This window comes from Myotis lucifugus, unplaced genomic scaffold, assembly GCF_000147115.1.
Source record: "Myotis lucifugus unplaced genomic scaffold, Myoluc2.0 scaffold_811, whole genome shotgun sequence".
Taxonomy (NCBI): Eukaryota; Metazoa; Chordata; class Mammalia; order Chiroptera; family Vespertilionidae; genus Myotis; species Myotis lucifugus.
In genome coordinates, this window is record NW_005871859.1 from 32,158 (window position 1) to 52,691 (window position 20,534).

At 50.3% G+C, this 20,534-nt stretch overlaps 1 protein-coding gene across 1 annotated transcript; it reads left to right on the forward strand.

Annotated features, from left to right (window-relative positions):
- The first annotated feature begins 1,922 nt into the window (after positions 1–1,922).
- On the forward strand, positions 1,923–9,594 carry FOXR1 (forkhead box R1). The gene is made up of 6 exons (XM_023747197.1): positions 1,923–1,998; positions 6,715–6,789; positions 6,891–7,141; positions 7,356–7,579; positions 8,620–8,840; positions 9,321–9,594. The coding sequence occupies exons 1-6, from the start codon at positions 1,938–1,940 to the stop codon at positions 9,347–9,349; spliced, it is 861 nt and encodes a 286-aa protein (XP_023602965.1). The 5' UTR covers positions 1,923–1,937; the 3' UTR covers positions 9,350–9,594.
- The last annotated feature ends 10,940 nt before the right edge of the window (positions 9,595–20,534 follow it).

Below are 20,534 nucleotides of genomic sequence, written 5' to 3' on the forward strand. Positions count from 1 at the left end.
TGGGGGTGGGGGGGTGCACCCTAGTTCAGTATCTGGTTAAAACTGTAGTCTTACTCCCCCACTCTGACTGACACCCCAGGGCCTGCCACAGCTGAAATGGGTGGAGCTGTGGGGACCCTCAGGGGCCGCCACAGGAGGAGATATATAGATCAGAGCCTCCCCATGAGTTCAGTTCAGGCTGTGGATCCAGAATTCCCCTGGACCAGCTGATCTGCAAAGTAAAGGTTAAACTTTCCTCCCTCAGAGCTGGCTCATCATTCTCCTGTGCATTCTACCACCACCCCCTGACCAGGAATCGAACTGTGGCTTCCTGGTTCATAGGTGAATGCTCAACCACTGAGCTACACCGGCCAGGCCAGAAAACAAATTTCTCAATTGATTTTTATAGAAATAGAGGGAGGGAAGGAGGGAGGGAAGGAGGGAGGGAGGGAAGACATAGATTTGTTCATTTATTTATGCATTCAATGGTTGCATTACTGTATGTGCCCTGACCTGGGATGGAACCTGCAACCTTGGTGCATTGGGAGGACAGTTCAACCAACTGAGCTACTCGGCCAGGTCAAAACCAAATTTATATAAAGAATGTTATTGGGCCCTGGCTGGTTTGCTCAATGGATAGAGTGTTGGCCTTCGGACCAAAGGGTCCTGGGTTCGATTCCACTCAAGGGCACGTACCTTGGTTGCAAACTCCTCCCTGGCCCGGGCCCTGGTGGGGCTCATACAGGAGGTAACCAATCGATGTGTTTCTCTTACATTGACGTTTTTTCTCTGTCTTTCCCTCTCTTCCACTCTCTCTAAAAATGAATGGAAAAACACCCTCGGGTGAGGATTAACAACAACAAGAAAAGGATATTATTGCAACAATGTTCTCATTTCTGATTTCCTGGTTATGTAAGCCAATATCCTTGTTTTTAGGAAATACACACTGAAGTCTTTAATGGTAAAGAGGCATGATGTCTACAAATACTCTTTTTTTAAAAATATATTTTATTGATCTTTTACAGAGAGGAAGGGAGAGAGATAGAGAGCCAGAAACATCGACGAGAGAGGAACATCGATCAGCTGCCTCCTGCACACTCCCCACTGAGGATGTGCCCGCAACCAAGGTACATGCCCTTGACCGGAATTGAACCTGGGACCCTTGAGTCCGAAGGCTGACGCTCTATCCACTGAGCCAAACCGGTTAGGGCTACAAATACTCTTAAACAGCTCAGAAAAAATACTATATATGTATATAGAAAAAAAATTAAATGTGATTAAATGTCAGTAGTGTAATTGCTAAATTATAATATTTAGGTATACAGGAGTTTTTATAGTATTCTTAGGACTTTTCTATAAATTTTAAGTTATTAAAAACAAAATTTAAGCCTGGCCAGCGTGGCTCAGTGGTTGAGTGTGGACCTATGAACCAGGAGGTCAGGGTTCAATTCCGGTCAGGGCACAGCCTGGGTTGTGGGCTGGATCCCCAGTGTGGGGCCTGCAGGAGGCAGCCGATCCCTGATTCCCTCTCATCATTGATGTTTCTCTCTCTCTCTCTCTCTCTCTCTCTCTCTCCCACTCCCTTCCTCTCTGAAATCCATAAATTTAAAAAAGCACCATTTAATCCCATCTCCACAATGTTCTACAGACTCGATCTCGGATAAGCCTTAAAACCAACCGGAACTTGTAGGAAGTTAATACTGTTTCGGAGTCATTCTTAGACGAACTCAGCAGAGGGAGGTTTGTGCAAACGCAGCGGCCCGAGCGCAGGTGCGGTGGGTCCGGAGGCGCGGGCCGAAGCCGCCCCGACCCAATCACGCGGGATTGGAGGCGGCTGCGCGGGCCTCGGCCTCTTCGCGCCCACGGGCCGGGCTGCTCCGAAGGTGGACCTGCGGCTGCAGCGCCTGGACCTCTGGGCCGGCCTCCACGGCCAGGTCCCGGGGCTGCGGGACTGGGACATGGGCAACGAGTGCTTCCTGGCCGGCACCACCGCGCACCTGCCCCCCGCCGAGCAGAACCGTGAGCCTGCGGGGGTCCGGGGGGTGGGCGGGGGTGGGGCAGGCCAGGGGGCCCGCTGCGGGCCCGTCGGGCGAGCCCACCACAGCCTGGGGTGGGGGCCGCGCCCCCTTAGCTGGAGGCCCCCTGCCCGGAGCCGCCCCGCCCTGGGCGCCCGCGCTCGGCCCGCCCGACGGGACCTTCCAAGCCGCCCCTCGCCCTGCTCCCGGGCGCACAGGGTTGGCCACGCTTCTCCCGTGAGAGGACGGTGAGGACGGCCCCGCCCGGGGCCCACGGTCTGGCGCTTAGAGGGCTCCCCACTGGCCGAGGGCAGGCCGGCGTCGGGGGGCAGGGAGTTGAGGCGACCACCTCCCGTCCCGGTGAGCCCTGGCCACCTGTCGGGGCCAAGGACTCGGACTCACCGGCTGCCCTCGGTCACCGCCCCACCTGCCCTGCCCTGGCCGCCCCTGTGTTTGCCCAGCGAGGCGATGGTGTTAGGCGACGTCTCTTTAACAGCTGTTTAGCATTCCTTTGTTACCTTCATTTACATAATGCTCATCGTTTCCCCCTTACCACCTTGTGTTCTTTTTGTTTTCTGTGAAGGCTCGTCCTGGTCCTCTTCTTGCTGTGTCCTCATGTGGTAGAGAGAGGGGTTTCTTTTTTAATCTATTTTTATTGATTTCAGAGAGGAAGGGAGAGGGAGAGAGAGAGAAGCATCAATGATGAGCGAGAATCAGCCGCCTCCTGCATGCCCCACACTGAGGATGGAGCCCACAACCCGGGCATGTGCCCTGATGGGGAATTGAACCGTGACCTCCTGGCTCATAGCTGAGCCACGCGGGCCAGGTGATATCACATTTCTTTGGAGAGCTATTCAGGTTGCTAACTAGACCTGGTCCCCTGTGTGTGACTGTTGTGCAGTAGCCTACCCTCTGCAGATGCTCACTCTGCACTTGAGTAAGGAGACCAGATCGCCTCCAACTCTTCGCCACCATATAGCAATGCTGATGGCCGTTCCCTGTGGTCACTGATTCGAGAAATATTTAGCGAGCACCTCCGATTTGCTAGGCACAGTTCCTGATCCATAATGAAAGAAACAGACCACTGCCATGGAGCTTCCGTTCCCCTGGAACAGACAGCCCATAGGTATGTGCTCACTCGTGTGTTAAGAGGTGATGCCTGGGATAGGGGAAAGGACACGGTAAGAAGGGCTCCGGAATGGGGTCAGGGAGGTGGTGGCAGCTACAGTTTTAAACAGGGCACCAGGTTGGGCTTCATTGGGAACATAATATTTGAGCATCGAGTGGAAGGAGGTGAGACAGGGAGCCAAGAGAACCACATTTAGAGGGAGTTTCCCAGGCGGGAGGAATCGCCAGTACAAAAGCCACTAGGAAGGAATGTGCTTGGAGGGTATGAGGAGCAGTAAGGAGGCCTGTGCTGCTGGGTGAAGGAAACGAAGAGGAGGCTCACAGGTGTGGCATGGAGAGAGGAAGAGCTGCCTTCCTCTTTAAGGACGTTGGGTTGACTTTGAGTGAGGGGTGGCATGTCTGGAAGGGTTTGAGCTGAGGAGACAGTCACCAGCTCCTGAGCGTGTGGCCTGTGTGGTCGCATAGGATGACTATACTTACTTCAATGCGCTGCTGTCACTGTCGAGATTTTTACTAAATTTTTAACAAGGAGCTCCACAAGTCATGTAGCTGATCTGGCATGATCTATATTCTGAAAAGACCACTGTGGCTGCTGTGCTGTGGGTACACTGTACACATAAAGAAACTAGGCCCTAGCTGGTTTGGCTCAGTAGATAGAGCACTGGCCTACAGACTGAAGGGTCCCGGGTTCAATTCTGGTCAAGGACACATACCTCAGTTACAGGCTAGATTCCCAGCTCTGGTAGCAACCATTCGATGTGTCTCTCTCACATCGATGTTTCTCTCTATCTCTCCCCCTCCTTTCCACTCTCTAAAAATCACTGGAGCCCAGCTGGTGTGGCTCAGTGGTTGACTTTCTACCTATGAACCAGGAGGTGAGGGTTCAATTCTCGGGCAGGGCACATGCCCTGGTTGCAGGCTCTATCCCCAGTGTGGGGCATGCAGGAGGCAGCCAATCAATGATTCTCTCACCATTAATGTTTCTCTCTCCCCCTCTCCCTTCTTCTTTGAAATCATTAAAAATACTTTTTAAAAAAAAAAAAATCAATGGGAAAATACCCTCAGGTGAGGATTAACACACACACACACAAAGAAAACAAATTATAGGATCCTAGAAACCAGGAGACTAGTTACTGGAAAGCTATTATAGTTATTCAAACAATAGATGATGCTAGACTGGGCCACCAGGATGGTAGTAGAGGATGTGATGAGAAGGTAGAACCAGCTAGGTCTATGGTAGAGGGGATGTGTGGTGTACGAGAGGTTAGAGGGTGATTCCTCCCAAGTGTTTGGCTAAATAAGTGGAAGAATGGAGTTGCTTTCTACTGAGAGAAGCTTCGGTAGAACAGGTTTAGGAAGAAACTAGGAATTCTGTTCTGGACAGGCTGAGCTGAAATGCTTTTTCCATATCCAAGTAGAAATGTTGAGTAAGCAGGTAACTATATGTCTGGAGTTCTGGAGGTATGGACTGCAGGTATGGATTTTGAAAGTCTGGTGTAGAGGTAAGAGAGAAGGAACAAGGATGAGCCCTGGGGCCATCACATTGTAAAGAGATTGGAGAGAAGAGAGATAACCAGCAAAACCCAAGGAAGGGGCCATTGAAAATCCAAACCGAGACTGATCTTGGGAAAGCACCCACCGGAAGTGACTGTTTCAAGGAAGGCGTGGCTAGCTGAGAGGAATGCTGCTGAGGCCTGGTGAGCGGCAGGCTGACAATTGGATCTAGCACAACAGAGCCCGGCCCATGTGGTTCGGGGAAGCGGTGGAGAAGCCCGATGGTGTCAACCTGAAAACATTCCAACCTGGAAAGAATTTTGTGAGTTTATTTGAGCCAAACTGTCGACAATTGCCGGGAAGCAGAATCTGACGGATTGGGATCATGCTCCGGAGAAGGCGGCTTACACCTGTATTTACACATTGCAATCAAAGGAGGGAGGAAGGTGGGTGACATGAAATCCATTGGCAATAGACTAGGGAGGCAGGAGAAAGGAAAGTGGGAAACCTCTGTGATTGAATAAAAAGTAAAGGATAGCTAACAGTCAACAATTAACATGATAACAGTGCTGGGCGCCCAGCACATTAGGTTGTGCCCCAAGGGGTCTGGAAAAAGGGAAGTTACGAGTTACCCAGACATTTCAAGGATATGTTATCATTGATGCAAAAAGACAGAAAGGCTCAGTTAAGGGAAAGGTTGACCTGGTCAGTGAAGATACTGGCCTAGGAGGTGACTACCCCCCATCACTGCTTTTAGTTCAAGTGTAATTTCAGACCATCCTTTGTGGTGACTTTAGGTCTCTGAGTTTGCAAGGCCGCCATGCAGGCCTCCCCTGAGCTGTCAGCTTAGCACGTGGCTCCTTTCGTCCACAATAGCAATGAACTGTGCAAACAGGAAGAAGGAAGAGTGTTTCTGGCTAAAGAAACAGCTTGTAGGAAGGCCTGGGATCGAGAGTGTGGTCTGTGGGAGATGGTGGAGGGCCTGGGAGGAATGTTGGACATTCTCAAGGAGTATCTTTAGATTTGGCCCGAAGGCAATGGAAAGCCATTTCAAAGCTTTACCGCAGGCTGACAAGATTGGGTTCACATGTTTGGGCGATCATTCAAACTGTAATACGATCAGTTAAAGAAAAGAGGATAAACTGATAAACGGGCCATTTGGATTATGGCCTGGACTAGGATGATCAGACTTGACCGTTGATTTGCTGTGGCTGTCCGGGACAGAGAAGAGTCAAGAGCGATTTCCAAGTACCCGGCCTGAAAGGCTGGTTAAGAGGTGGGGGCCACGTGCTGAAACAGGAATCCAGGAGGAAGATGGAGTTTAGTTTTATTGGAGTTTAGCCCTAACCGGTTTGGCTCAGTGGATAGAGCGTCAGCCTACGGACGGAAGGTCCCAGGTTCGATTCCGGTCAAGGGCATGTACCTTGGTTGTGGGCACATCCCCAGTAGGAAGTGTGCAAGAGGCAGCTGATCGATGTTTCTAACTCTCTATCCCTCTCCCTTCCTCTCTGTAAAATATCAATAAAATATATATTTTTTTAAAAAACAGCTTCTAAAAAATAAATAAATAAAAAATAAATTGGAGTTTAGTTTTAGAAATGATGTTCAGACCTAGCAGTTTTGGCTCAGTGGATTGAGTGTCCACCTGCAGACTGAAGGGTCCTGGGTTTGATTCCAGTCAGGGCATATGCTGGAGTTACGGGCTCAATCCCAAGGGGGGCGTCCAGGAGGCAGCCAATCAGTGATTCTCTCTCATCATTGATGTTTCTATCTCTCTCCCTCTCCCTTCCTCTCTGAAATCAATTTAAAAATATTTTTTTAAAACAAAGAGCTAGAGAAGTCTGGATAAAGATTTGAGTTTATAGAAGGTGACTGAAGCCACAGGCGCTCTGATCCTTCAGGGACAGTGTACAGTGTGAGAAGAGAAGAACGCACAGGTGCATGAGGTCCGAGAAGGAAGGAAAAACTAGTAGAATATGGGGTCACATCTCCCCACGCAGGGGTTACGGCCCCGCCCACAAGCCTCAGAGCCCAGGGCCCTGGGCCCACAGTGGAAGTCCTGGGACGTTTTGACCCTCTTCTGTCTGTCTTTTGCCAGTTGCCAGATACAGGCTCCGTGTGGTTGAGCCACCACAACTGCCTGTGAGGAAAAGCCCCTCCCCTGATGAAGATGGTGAGTGTGGGAGTGAGTGCTCTGGTGTGGTGGCTCCAAGGCCTGGGGTGGACCTCCAACGCCATGAGCTAAGGCGCCCAAACTGCTTTCTCTCTGCACAGGTCCAGACACTGAGCCCAACCTGTGGATGTGGGTGAACCCCAACATCGTGTTTCCCCCTGGAAAGCTGGAGGTCTCACAGCCCAGGAAGGGGGAGGGCTTGACCAGCATACTCCCCTCCCCTCCGCTGCCCCCGAAAGAGGAAGACTGTGCCCACTGCTCAAAGGTCGATGCCGTGGAGCTGCTGCCTGCGTCCTCCAGGGAGCAGTCTCCCCCTCGGAAGCAGCTCCCTTCTTCCCCCAGCAGCTCAGAGGTGGGGGTCTCTGGGGTTGCAGGCGGGATGGGCAAAGGGATGATGCATCGCAGAGTCCTGGTGTTCAGGGGCCACAGGGTTCATGGGCTCAGAAACCAGCTGTGCCCTTGGGTTGGGGACCAGTCCAGATGATGGCCTGCACCATGGCCCCTTCCTGCCACTGCACCGAGGACAGGCCATGGAGTCAGGACCAGTTCCTACTCTACTCCTCTAGCTCACAGAAGAGGAGGCGAAGGACCAGCACGACCGCTCCTCTGTGGCTCTCCTGTCCCCTCACAAAAGGGCCCCCCTCCAGAGTCGGAGGCTCCGGCAAGCCACCAGCCAGGAGGGGAGGCCCTGGCCCCGGCCCCCCCTCCATTACTTCCACCTCATAGCACTGGCACTAAGAAACAGTCCCCCCTGCGGCCTCAACGTGCAGCAGATCTACAGCTTCACCCGGTATGTGCCGTGCGGGGCGTGAGGAGGGGGAGGGGTGGGGCCCCGGTCTGCAACCTGCCAGTCCACCCAGCCCTCGGCTGCTGCCAGACCCAAGAGGACAGGTGTGTTCCCAGCCCCTCCCCCAGGCCCTGGTTCTGGGTTGTCCCTAGATGTGTGTCCACATATCACATGTAGGGAAGACATCCACCTCCATCCGCTCTCACATTCGAAAACTCGATTCTTTTTACATCTTAGTTCTTTTTTTAAAAATATATTTTTATTGATTCTCCCTCCGAGCTGCTGAGGGAGGAAGGGAGAGGGAGAGAGAGATAGAAACATCAATGATGAGAGAGAATCATTGACTGGCTGCCTCCTGCACGCCCCACACTGGGGATCGAGCCCACAACCCGGGCCTGTGCCCTGACCAGGAATCGAACCATGACCTCCTGGTCGATGCTCAACCACTGAGCCACGCTGGCCAGGTATCATCTTAGTTCTTTAAAACATAAATTCCCCTGGGTGACAAATTCTCCCACCTCCCTCTAAAGATCATCTAGTATAAAGTCTGGGTTCCGCAACAGTCTCCCCCATGCTTTCGCTGTGGACAGTACTGCTGGGCACAGCTCCCCGTACCCCGGGGCACATCACTGAGAAGGGACTCACCGAGAGCTCTGGTGGTCATGTACACACACGTGTGGGGTCTCTCAGACCTCTTCCTAGAGCAGAAGAGCCTCAGAATATTCATCCTCGAGTGGTATCCCTCCTTGACCAGGGTGCCTCCTCCAGGAGTTGGTTGGCCTAATTTACACTCCGTTGCTGTTGCAAGTCAAGGTCCTCAGTTCTCAGAGCGAGGGAGGCTAGGGATCCTAGGGTCGGGGCAGGAAAGGGCCTCATTTAAAAGATGAGGGTCTGTACCCACCATATACCAAGTGGAGGTTTTGCCACGGGCACAACCAGCAAAGAGCCTTCCCCTGGAGGGAGGGCTGAGGGTCCTGGCCCCTGGGGAGACATGCTCAAGGACAGGGCGGGCCTAGCCTGTCCTCACGGGGCCCTGTCCTCAGACAGCATTTCCCCTTCTTCCGGACGGCGCCCGAGGGCTGGAAGAACACCATCCGCCACAACCTCTGCTTCCGAGCCAGCTTCGAGAAAGTGCGGGCCAGCACGCAGGCCGGGGCCTGCCTCTGGAAGCTGACGGAGGAGGGACGCCGCCGCTTCGAGGAGGAGGCCCGGGCCTTGTCCTCCGCGCAGCTGGAAAGGATCCAGCAGTGCATGAGCCAGCCAGGTGCGAGGCCCCGCCTCATGGTGTGTGTGTGTGTGGGGGGGGGGGGGGGGGCGGGGAGGCCTGAAGATCCTGGCCCGAGGCTGGATGTGCAAGGAAGGAAACACGCCATGGGAGGAAGGGGAGAGGATAGCAGGTCTGAGATGGGGTGGGGGGAGGGTGCTGCCTTAGGTGGGACCCACCCACAAGTGTGGAACTTGGGTCCAGGGAGTTGATGGGGAAACAGCTCAGATGCCATTGGTGCTACTCACAGGCCAGCAGCCTGGGGACATGGCGGCCACAGTGTCGGGCCTGGCATGAGAGATGGTGTGCAAAAGGGGCTTTTTCTCTGCTGGACACCAGGATGCAGATTCTGAGGCTCTTCTGCTCTAGGAAAAGGTCTGAGGAGCTCCTCCCACTCAGAGAAAGACCACCTGTGAGGGTTCCGGGCTCGGAGCAGCACCTGCAGGGCGGCGGGCTCCTCTGACTCTTCTTCTCTTACAGGTGTGATGCCCTTCCTCTTTGACCTGTAAGTCCAAGACGGAGAGGCAGCTTGTGCCGTATTAAAGTTCCCTGCAGCAGCCGTGTGTGTGTGGTCTCTGAGGAGGGGGGAGGGGACAGGGGAGGTGAGCTCTGAGGTTGGGAATGGGGTGTCCTCAGAGCTGCTGGATGCCCCAGAGGCAGCGGGGCAGTGGCCTGGTGTGCAGCAAAGGGGTCCCATACTCTTCCTCTCCTCAAAGGAAGAAAATACTTACCGTCTTTGGGATCCTGGTGCAATTCCCACTTTTCCTTTCTAAATATATTTTTATTAACTTCAGAGAGGAAGGAAAAGGGAGAAATGGAAACATCAATTATGAGAGTCACTGATCAGCTGCCTCCTGCATGCTCACCACTGGGGATCAAGCCCACAGTGCCCTGACCTGGTTCCGAGGTCATCACTCAACCACTGAGCCATGCCGGTCGGGCATAATTCCCACGTTTCTGGGTGATGATGATCGTCTTGGGAGATGCTAGCTTGTAGCAGGCAGCCCTGTAAAAGACCCCCAAAAGCACCACCCACTCAGGAGCAGTGAGAAAGATGAGAGGAAACACTTTCTTGGAAAAGGGAGTAGTCGGGCTCCTTTCCCCCTTAAACACTGAGGGTCCTCACCACACCCTCAGCAAAAGCCAGAGCACGCGTGGGTCCCAGTCCTTAGCGGCTGCAGACCCAGCCAAGTGTGACTTTCCTGGGCCCGGGAGGCCATGCTCAGGGCTGGGCCCGCTACCAGCCTCAGGTCTGAGGGGAATAGGGAGCAAGTAAGACAGGAACGTGGTCAGCCCGGCCACGTGGCTCAGGGGTTGAGCGTCAACCTATGAACCAGGAGGTCACAGTTCCATTCCCGGTCAGGGCACAGGCCCGGGTTGTGGGCTCGATCCCCAGTGTGGGGCGTGCAGGAGGCGGCTGATCCATGATTCGCTCTCATCATTGATGTTTCTATTCTCTCTCCCTCTCCCTTCTCTGATATCAATAAAAAATATTTTAAAAAAAGAAAGGAATGAGGCTCAGAGCTGTATCTGGATGCCAGATATTAGCACGGTACCTGAAGGTAATGGGTTTCCCCAGGGCTGAGCTGACCGGTCCCGTTCCCTCCTGCTTTCCCCTCGTTGCTGATAGGCCTGCACAGAAACACGGCTCTCCCTCAGACACCCGTCCAGGGGCCTGGGCATCTCACCTCCTAGAGGTAGCAGGGGTGGTGCTTGAATTGAGAGAATGGCTCCCCTGGTCAAGGGCCTCCCCGGACCTGCAGGCAGCTGGGGCTGAGGCCGTCTCCCCTTTGTCCCTCCCCGCCCTGCCTGCCGGCCACAGCTCTGGGTCTGTTCGGAAGGACCCTCCTCAGGCAGGCACTCCCTCAGCTGGCGACATACCAAGTCCCGCCCTGGCCACCTCTCCTCCATCACCTCCAGCTCCGGTCAGGAAGATGAGCCACGATGCCTCTCTCTTCGTGCCCGAGTGGAAAACCAGGGGATGGAGCACAGCTTCATGCTGAGCCTGGCTCACAGCGGAAGCGAAATCAACGGTCGCTACTCTCCGTCCATTGTGTCATCTCGTCAGGACCCTCCCTGTTCCAGGAGGCTGGTGGGCTGATCACGGCCTGGATCGACTCTGAGCACTTAACAGCTCTCAGTGGTCACCTGCACCTCAACATGCTGGCCTTGTACCTGTGACTCCCAGCTCAGCAGGTGGCTGGCCTCCTGCACGGTATCTTCTTCAGCACATTTTCTCAGTTTTTCTGAACTTTGTATCTGTTTTTAAAAAGAATATATATATTTCGGAAAGAAATGGAAAGGGAGAGATAGAAACATCAATGATGAGATCCCTACCGGGATGGAGCCTGCAACCCAGGCATGTGCCTGACTGGGAATCGAACCGTGACCTCCTGATTCATAGGTCGATGCTCAACCCCTGAGCCACGCCGGCCAGGCTGAACTTTGGTATCTTTTGTATGCAAAATGAGGATACTAAAAATGCAGATTTGATTTAAGATCTAAATAGAATGAGGGAGAGTGGAAGTCCCGTGTCCAGCATATTAACATCGAGGACTTACAACAGACTAGACATCATTGACATACATTTGCAGGTTTAATCCGTAAAGCCGCCTTCAGGAGTATATACAATTTTTCTTGTCATGTCTGTGAGTGTGATGGTCATTATAGTCCTATTTAAGGAGTAAACTTCATTTCCTGTCCACTAATCCCCCCTAATCCTTTGCAGTCTGCCTCACTGTGAACCCTGACTGCCACTCCCTGGTCTCTGAAACGTGGGGTTCCTGGAAAGGCAGGGCCGTGCTCTCCCAGACCAGCATCCCTGCCTTTGAAGAAAGGCCGTTTGCTGGATTTGCACAGTCTGGCGACATACCAACTCCCACCCTGGCCACCTCCGCCTCTGCGCCAAGCTCCTGTGTTCACTCCCAAACACATACCAGAAGTGAACACGTGCCGGGCCAGGGGCACTTGCTGACTGGGCGGGGGTGGGGGTGGGGGATATGGCTGCCCAGAGGGTTTGGGGGTGTTGTGGACATTGGAAGTCAGACCCAGGAATGTCAGATGGCCTCAAGTAGGAGGCAATTTCTCACCCTGAAGAACTGACCCCCATAACTCAGGCCATTTATACTGACCTGAGCCAAGCACCTAAGCAGAAAGGATTGCACCGTTTTAATATACACGGGATTTCCCAGGAATGCAACTATTGTGTAAAATGAAGACTGTACTGTTTGGTTTGGAATTTTACCAAGAGTTGTCTGCCATGTTGGAAAAATCACTGATAGCAAAGCTGCCCTCGCATTTAGGTCACCAGCACCACAGGCCTGTGTTGGTGACGCTGGGTTTGGGTCTGTTGTATTCAGGGATACCAGATGTATTGTTGAGTGTTTCCCTCCACGTCCCGCGTGGTTCAGGGTTCAGGATCTGGAAGAGGTCCGCACGCAAATGAAAGAGACAAGACAAGAAATAATAATTTGGAAATATTGGGGGACCAGGCGGGCAAGTCCAACTCAAGGGGAAGGACTTCCACTGGTGCTCAGGCCTCGCCAACCTCTTATTGATCTGGGATACACCCATAGCATAGCCCTTAGGCCGGCAATTTCCAGTAACAGGCAGACTAGCCCATCAGGAAGGATTCACATAATAATAAATGGGGAGGTTGCTTCAGCTACCATTGTCTGGACTAACAGTGGGTGCACAGCCCGCCAGGGCTTCAAGGGTCACCAGCCTTCCGGGATCCGTGTCCACACCCCTCTGATAGAGAAGACAATGGATGACTTCCCACAATGTATGTATAAACAAATATTTAGTTATTATTTCAAGGTAGCCAGTATAAAGAAAAAGTATTTTCAATAGCCATTTAAAGAAATACCTCTTAAATCTAAGCTATCACTAGAAGTATGTGCCAATTTCCAACTCATGCTTTCAAATCTAGTTTATCCATTGGATATTGTAAGTTTTTCTCCCTTCATTTTTCTGTTCTATTAAAATGAGAGCATTATATTGCTCCATTTATTTTACTTTTAAAAGAATCATCATATTTTCCATTATTTTTTATTTTAAATATATTTTTATTGATTTCAGAGAGGGAGAGGAAGAGGGAGATAAAAACATTAATGCTGCCCTGGCCGGTTTGGCTCACTGGATAGAGTGTCGGCCTAGGGACTGAAGAGTCCCAGGTTCGATTCTGGTCAAGGGCATGTACCTTGGTTGCGGGCACTTCTCCAGTGGGGGGTGTGCGGGAGGGAGCTGATCGCTGCTTCTCTCTCATCGATGTTTCTAACTCTCTATCCCTCTCCCTTCCTCTCTGTAAAAAATCAAAATATATTAAAAAAACATTAATGCTAACCAAGAATCATTAATTGGCTGCTTCTTTCAGGCCCCATGGCATGTGCCCTGATCTGGAATCCAACCGTGACCTCCTGGTTCATAGGTCGAGGCTCAACCACTGAGCCATGCCGGCCAGACTATATTGCTCTTTTTAAAAAATATGTATTTTATTGATTTTTTACAGAGAGGAAGAGAGAGGGATAGAGAGTTAGAAACATCGATGAGAGAGAAACATCGATCAGCTGCCTCCTGCACACTCCCCACTGGGCATGTGCCTGCAACCAAGGCACATGCTCTTGACCGGAATCGAACCTGGTACCCCTCAGTCCACAGGCTGACGCTCTATCCACTGAGCCAAACCAGTCAGGGCTATATTGCTCTTTTTAAAATTACATGTGGCCCGGCTGGCATGGCTCAGTGGTTTAGCATCGACCTATGAACCAGGAGGTCACAGTTCGATTCCCGATCAGGGCACATACCTGGGTTGTGGGCTCGATCCCCAGTGTGGGTTGTGCAGGAGGCAGCCGATTAATGATTCTCTCTCATCATTGATGTTCCTTTCTCTCTCTCTCTCTCTCCCTTCCTCTCTGTAATCAATAAAAATATATTTAAAATAATAATAAATAAAAAAATAAAATAATATGTGTAGGTAGGTTATTTTATCAGTAAGATTCATTTCAGGGTGGTAAAGATAGTCTTACAAATTATTGGCTCAGCCTGGCCAGCATGGCTCAGTGATTGAATGTCAACCTATGAACTAGGAGGTCAGGGCTCAATTCCTAATCAGGGCACATGCCTGGATTGCAGGCTTGATCCCCAGTAGGGGTGTGCAAGAGGCAGCTGATCAATGATTCTTTTTTTAAATATATTTTATTGATCCTTTACAGAGAGGAAGGGAGAGGGATAGAGAGTTAGAAACATCGATGAGAGAGAAGCATCGATCAGCTGCCTCCCGCACACCCCCCACTGGGGATATGCCTGCAACCAAGGTACATGCCCTCAACCGGAATCGAACCCGGGACCCTTCAGTCCCCAGGCCGACGCTCTATCCAGTGAGCCAAACCAGCTAGGGCTGATCAATGATTCTTATCATTGATTTTTCTCTTTCTCTCTGAAATTAATGAGTTTCATGCTAAGTGAAATAAGCCAATCAGAGAAAGACATGTATCACATGATCTCACTCACATGTGGAATCTAAGTAACAAAATAAACTGATGAACGGAGGGGACCCAGAGACATGGAAGCAGGGAACAGAGTGCGGAATCTCGGAGGGAAGGTGGGTGGGTGGGAGGTGATCAACCAAAGACCTTGTATTAATATATACATAACCCATGGACACAGACAGTGGGGTGGTGAGGGCCTGGGGTGGTGGGTGGGGGTGGATAAAAGAGGACATATGTAATAAGTAATAATTTCAACACTAAAGATTTTTTTTTAATTGGCTCAATTCCTAGGGTGTTGAGGCCGATGGGAGAGAGAACCAGGAAACCAAATAATGTTTTCCACCAAGCCCCTGTCTCAGAGGCACCACCCACACTGACACTGGCAATCAGTGAGAACAAGACAATGGAGTAAGTCAGGTTTGTGTCCAAACCCCAGAGCCTAGGAAGTAAGAGTGCACAGTTTGCTGTGAATTGTCACTCGCAGCTTCTCTAACAGGCAGGTCCATGTTCTCTGGAAGCACAGAGAAGACAGCAGCTAGCTCTGGAGGAGTGGGGAGGACTCCTCAGGGGAGGGGAGCACTGGGTCTGGTCTCCAGGTCTAGATAACAGCTAGTACTTCAGAAGGGCTCAGAGCCAGCCCTGCCCTGCAGGAGGTAGGGTGGGGTGGGGTGGGGGGTGGGGGGTGATGATGCTTCTAAGAGGCACAAGGGCATGTCAAGGAGGTGGGAAAGAGCAGGGAGGGGATGGGAAGAGAAGTGACTGGTGCCAAGGAAAAGAATAGACACACGCAGACGCCTGTTAGAGCAAGTGGAGAACTACCTTTCCCCAATCTGCCTGCGGATGCTTTGTGCTGATTTTCTCCACCTGGACTGTCTGGATGCTAAGTTCTTTGTTTTTGGTTAATCCTCACCGGAGGATATTTTTTCCCATTGATTTTTAGAGATAGTGGAAGGGAGAGGGAGAGACAGAAAGAGAGACATCGAGACAAAAGAGACACATCAATGGGTTCACTCCCCCACGTACCCCCACTGGGACCAGGGATCGAGCCTGCAACCGAGGTACATGTCCTTGACCGGAATCTAACCCGAGACCCTTCAGTCTGCAGGGCAATGCTCTAACCACTGAGCCACCGGCCAGGGCTGGATGCTAGTTTTATGTGGCATCCCCTGGAAGAATGGGGGGAGGGACCAGGGCATCAGTGCCGTTCACTCTGGGCCTACCCAGCACTCTGCAACCAGAGCCCCTCTCCTACCTCCCTGGTCTATCCCACTCCCACGCAGGAGAGGGCATCATCTGCTCTGGCCTTAATCTGTCCACTTCATCTGCGCTCTGCACATCCTCATCCCTGTCCACATTCTGGCCAATGTCTGCTTTAAGTCACAAGTGCATCCAAAAGAGCGACAGTTCCGCAAGAAAGAAGCAAACAACACAGCCTTTGTGGGAAAGTGATGCTGAGAAAAATCTGCCATCCCCCGTTTCGCCCCCAATCGAATGATTTGTTTTCAGTTTTCAATGTGCCAGCCCCTTTGCCAGGTGCCAGGGACGTGGTGAAACCCAAAATGGGTCCTCCCACCGTTTTCATCCAGGCTGAAGCTGGGAAGAAAAGGTGTCAAGGACAGTGGGAAATAATTGAAGAAATGATATAACCTGATTTTATTTTAAAAATCATGCTTAGCCACTTGTCCAGTTGGTTGGAGTATTGTCCTGTGCACCAAAAGGTTTTGGGTTCGATTCCCAGTCCCCCGTCAGGACACATACGGGAGGCGACCAATCGATTTTAAAAATAAGATCCTATCTAGCCACTCACTGACAGTGGCTTGCAGGGTGCCAACACAGAAGCAGGAAGACCTGTGGAGAGTTGCTTGCAGCAGGCCAGGTGTGCCTGGGCAGTGGCAGTAGAAATGAAGAGAAGCATGCTGATTTGATGATGAATCTTGGAGGTAGTATTGACTGGATGCTGGAAGAGAAAAAAATGACTCAGGTTTTTTTGGTTTTGTTTTAATTTGTTTTTATTGATTTTAGAGAGAAAGGAAGGGAGAGGGAGAGAGCGATGGAAACATCAACATCCATTGGCTGCCTCCTGCATGCCTCCCCGCCCCCAGGGGGAAATCAAGCCCATAACCCAATCGTGTGCCCTGACGGGGAATCAAACCAGTGGCCTCCGGGTGCATGGGTCAACGATCAATCACTGAACGACACTGGCCAGGCAAGACTCAGATTTTTGGTTTGAGTAATGGGGTGAATGATGAGAGAAAACCTGTAAGAGCAGCAGGTTTTTAAGCAGTTTTGTTTAGAATCTGAGAAATCGGGGTGGTTATGTCAAGTAGGTAATTGTTACTAGTATAAGTCAGAGTTGAGACGATACATCTGAGCTGAAGGTATAAATACATTTGATAGTCATCAGGATATAGATAGTATTTATAGAAAGATATCCACAATACATTTTTGGAGTAAAAAAACAAACAGCAAACAGTATGCTCGATATGGTTTTAAATGTGACAGAAATTATTGTTCATAGTAACTTAATTCAACAAACATGTATAGAAGACCACTTTATGTTAGTTGTAGGGATTCAGACATGAACAAGGCAGGTTCCCACACTTGAAAAGCTTTTCTCTTTGTTTTAAAGAACTTCTATTGCCCTAGCCAGTTTGGCTCAGTGGAGAGAGCATTGGACCTTCAGTTCCCGGGTTTGATTCCCGTCAAGGGCATGTACCTTGGTTGCAGGCTCCTCCCTGGCCCAGGCCCTGGTCAGGGAGCGTGCAGGAGGCAAACCAATCTACATGTTTCTCTCACATCGATGTTCCTCTCTGTCTTTCCCTCTCTTCCACACTCTCTAAAAGATCAATGGAAAAATATCCTCAGGTGAGGATTAACAAAAAAAGAAAGAAAAAGAACTCTTATTGATTTTACTAGTAGAAAGGGAGGAAGGGAGAGAGAGACACAGACACGTTTATGTGAGAGAGATACATCCATTGGTTGCCTCCTGTATGCGCCGCAGGGATAGAAGCCACATTCTAGGTATGTGCCCTGGTCGTTCTGGTACATGGGATGATGCTCCAACCAAGCCACACTGGCCAGGGCTAAACAATTTATCGATTTGAAGTGTATAACTCAATATTTTTAGTATATTCACTGGGTTGTACAATCTTCAACTTAAGTTTATTGGATTTTTTTCATTTATACTATTTATTATAGAAAACCTAAAAGCCTTGGCAGGATTGCTCAGTTGGTTAGAGCCTCACACCAAGGTTAAGGGTTCCATCTCCAGTCAGGGCACATACAAGAAGCAAGCAATGAAAAGCATAAATAAGTGGAACAACAAATTGATGATTTTCTCTCTCTCTTTTTCTCCCCCCCTCTCTAAAATCAATTTAAAAATTTTTAGAAAACACAGAAAGTCTTATTAGAAAAAATTACTTTACATACAGACAACTATATTAATATGTTGGTGTATTTTTCCCAATATTTTTTCTTTTGCACAGTCTTTTAAATGAATATTGTTTTTCTGTATACATTTTTTCTAATACCATAGTTTTATATCCCATTTTCACATTATAAATACTTACCTACATTGCTATAAACATTTTTTATAACTGTTAAAATTTACTGAACACATTACCAGTCAATGATCTAGACAGTATTACCTAAGTGATACTCTGAATAACCTAAGAGATTATTCTCATTACCAACAAAAATATTGATGCACTAAAAGCTTAAGTAACATGCCCTAGCTGGTGTTGCTCAGTGGATAGAGCATCGGCCTGTGGACTAAAGAGTCCCGAGTTCAATTCTGGTCAAGGGCACATGCCCAGGTTGTGGGCTTGGTCCCCGGTCGGGGGTGTGCAGGAGGCAGCTGATCAATGATTCTCTCTCATCACTGATGTTTCTGTCTCTCTCTCCCCTCTCCCTTCCTCTTTGAAATCAATAAAAATATATTTTAAAAAAAAGCTTAAGTAACAGGTCCATGTTCATACAGGTAGTAAGTGGTAGGACAATAAACATTACAGAACCAATTGCATAATATTCCAATATTATGACCCAGTTTTCTCAACCATGTTGCTATTGTTGGACATTCAAGCTATTTCTAATGTTTTGCTATTGTAAATAAAGTTTGATATCTTTTCTCTTTTCTGTCATTTTCTCTTTTAGTATTATATCCTTAAAATAAATTTCCCAGAATGAGAATCACTCTGTCAAGTGATGTGAAGCTTTTTAAGGCTCTTGATGCAACGCTTTCCCCAGAGGCTGAGCCAAGCCTCGGTTATCAGTACTGAGAGTGCCAATTTCACAGCAGCCTCATGAGCATCATGTTTTGTTTTTAAAGTCTTTGTTAATTGTTGCTTTAACTTTACATTTCTCTTATTTCCAGCAATGTTGGGCATTTCATTATATTTGTGCATCAGTTTTGTTTCTTCTTCTGGGCATAGTCTGACGTCATTAATAGGGGTTTTCTAACAACAAAGAACCCATTCCAGCTTCTTTTTTTTAAAAAAATTGAATTATGTAAAGTTGACTGTGTATATACCCGCAGACACTGTAGCCCACCAGGTGAGTACTCCGTACTCCTAACAAATCTAAGGGATTTGTGACTCTGGGCCACTTCTGCCTGCTCATCCTTTAAGTCAGGTCTGCGCTAGGCCCCAGGCTTCTGTGGAGGAACTCTGGAGTGGAGGTCAGGACCTGAGGACTTCAGCCTTGGAAAGAAGCAGCTCACCTTCGGCCCACCCTAGGGCTTAGGAGCAGGACAGACAGGATGGCTGCTGATGCTAAGAGAAGGGTTTGCAAAGAATGAATAAAAATGTCACTGGACTGACACGTGTACAGCTTGAAAATTCTGCTCACCCTCAGGAATGATTTTGTACCCTTTACAGTTTCCCCTTTACTGCTTCACAGGAGTGATGCTCACAACGCCCTCTGGGCATGGCTGTGATCACGTCTTAGATGATGGCCGCCCTTAGCTTGTGCTCCTCATAGTCCGAGGTGCTCAAGAGCACGGGCTCAAGGTGCTGCCTCCCCTGCTTAGCACCCCTGCAACCTTACACCGTTCCTTCCTCACCCGGCCTCAGTTCTCCTGCCTGTAAAATGCCCATAACAATAGTACACCGCAGCCCTGGCCCGTAGCTCAGTTGGTTGCGTGTTGATCCCCAGTCAGGGTACACATAAGAAACAACCAATTTCGGTCTCTCTCTCTCTAAAATCCTATATAACAAAACCCTAATATGCAAATCAACTGACCAGCGGAATGACATGCACTGACCACCAGGGGACAGACGCTCAAGCAGGAGCTGCCCCTAACCAGCTTGAGTGTCTGCCCCCACAACCCCCAGAGGGAGATGACCCGATGGCTGTGATGGGTGTGGGGGGGAGGGGGTCATGGGAGGGGAGGGCCAGCCAGCAGGCGATGCCAGGCCGCCAGGCCGCCAGCCAAGGTGGGTGCCAACGGGACACCCCCCACCCCATTGCCCTGCCCGCCGGTCGCCCCACAGATGGCCCTGATCACCAACCAGGCCTAGGGACCCTACCCTATATATTGGAAACAGTCGCTTAGATTTAAAAATCAAAACCTGGCAAGGCTACTCTAACACTGAAAAAACAGGATGATGCAGCGATGACATGCATGGACTCTGGCTTGCACATGTTCTGGTCAGCCCTGATTCTGACACTTATAACTGTGTGACAAAGCCAGTTACTTAACTTCTCTCTGCTTCAGTTTTTCCACCCATAAGGTGGGGAAAATGGTACCACTGCCTCAGAAGGATCATGTTATGTACTACTTTTTATAATCAGGGCAAAAAAATGTAGCTGCCCATACAGCAGCAAGATGCCTGTCACCTGTATGAAAAGTATGGTCACCAGTGCGTGCAGCGTCCCTGATTGCGAGAGGGGGACTGCGAGAGGGATGTCCCTGGCCGGTTTAGGCCCGACAGCCCCCGAGGGGTCCCCGACTGCGAGGGGCGCAGGCCAGGCTGAGCATCTCACGCACCGGGCCTCTAGTAAGTAAACAGAGCATTCTAAGAAACAGCGGCAGCCATATAGGGTTCCGTGAGCATCACTGCGGCAGTTCGTGCGGAGCTGGACACACGTGAGCACCCTGCGTTACTAGGTCAGGTCCGCTGCGTCGCCCAATAGGGGTCGACAATACCCCGAGGTGGGTGTGGTTTTCGGCAGTGCCGCCTGCTGGCGAGCTCCTCCCCGCACCTGC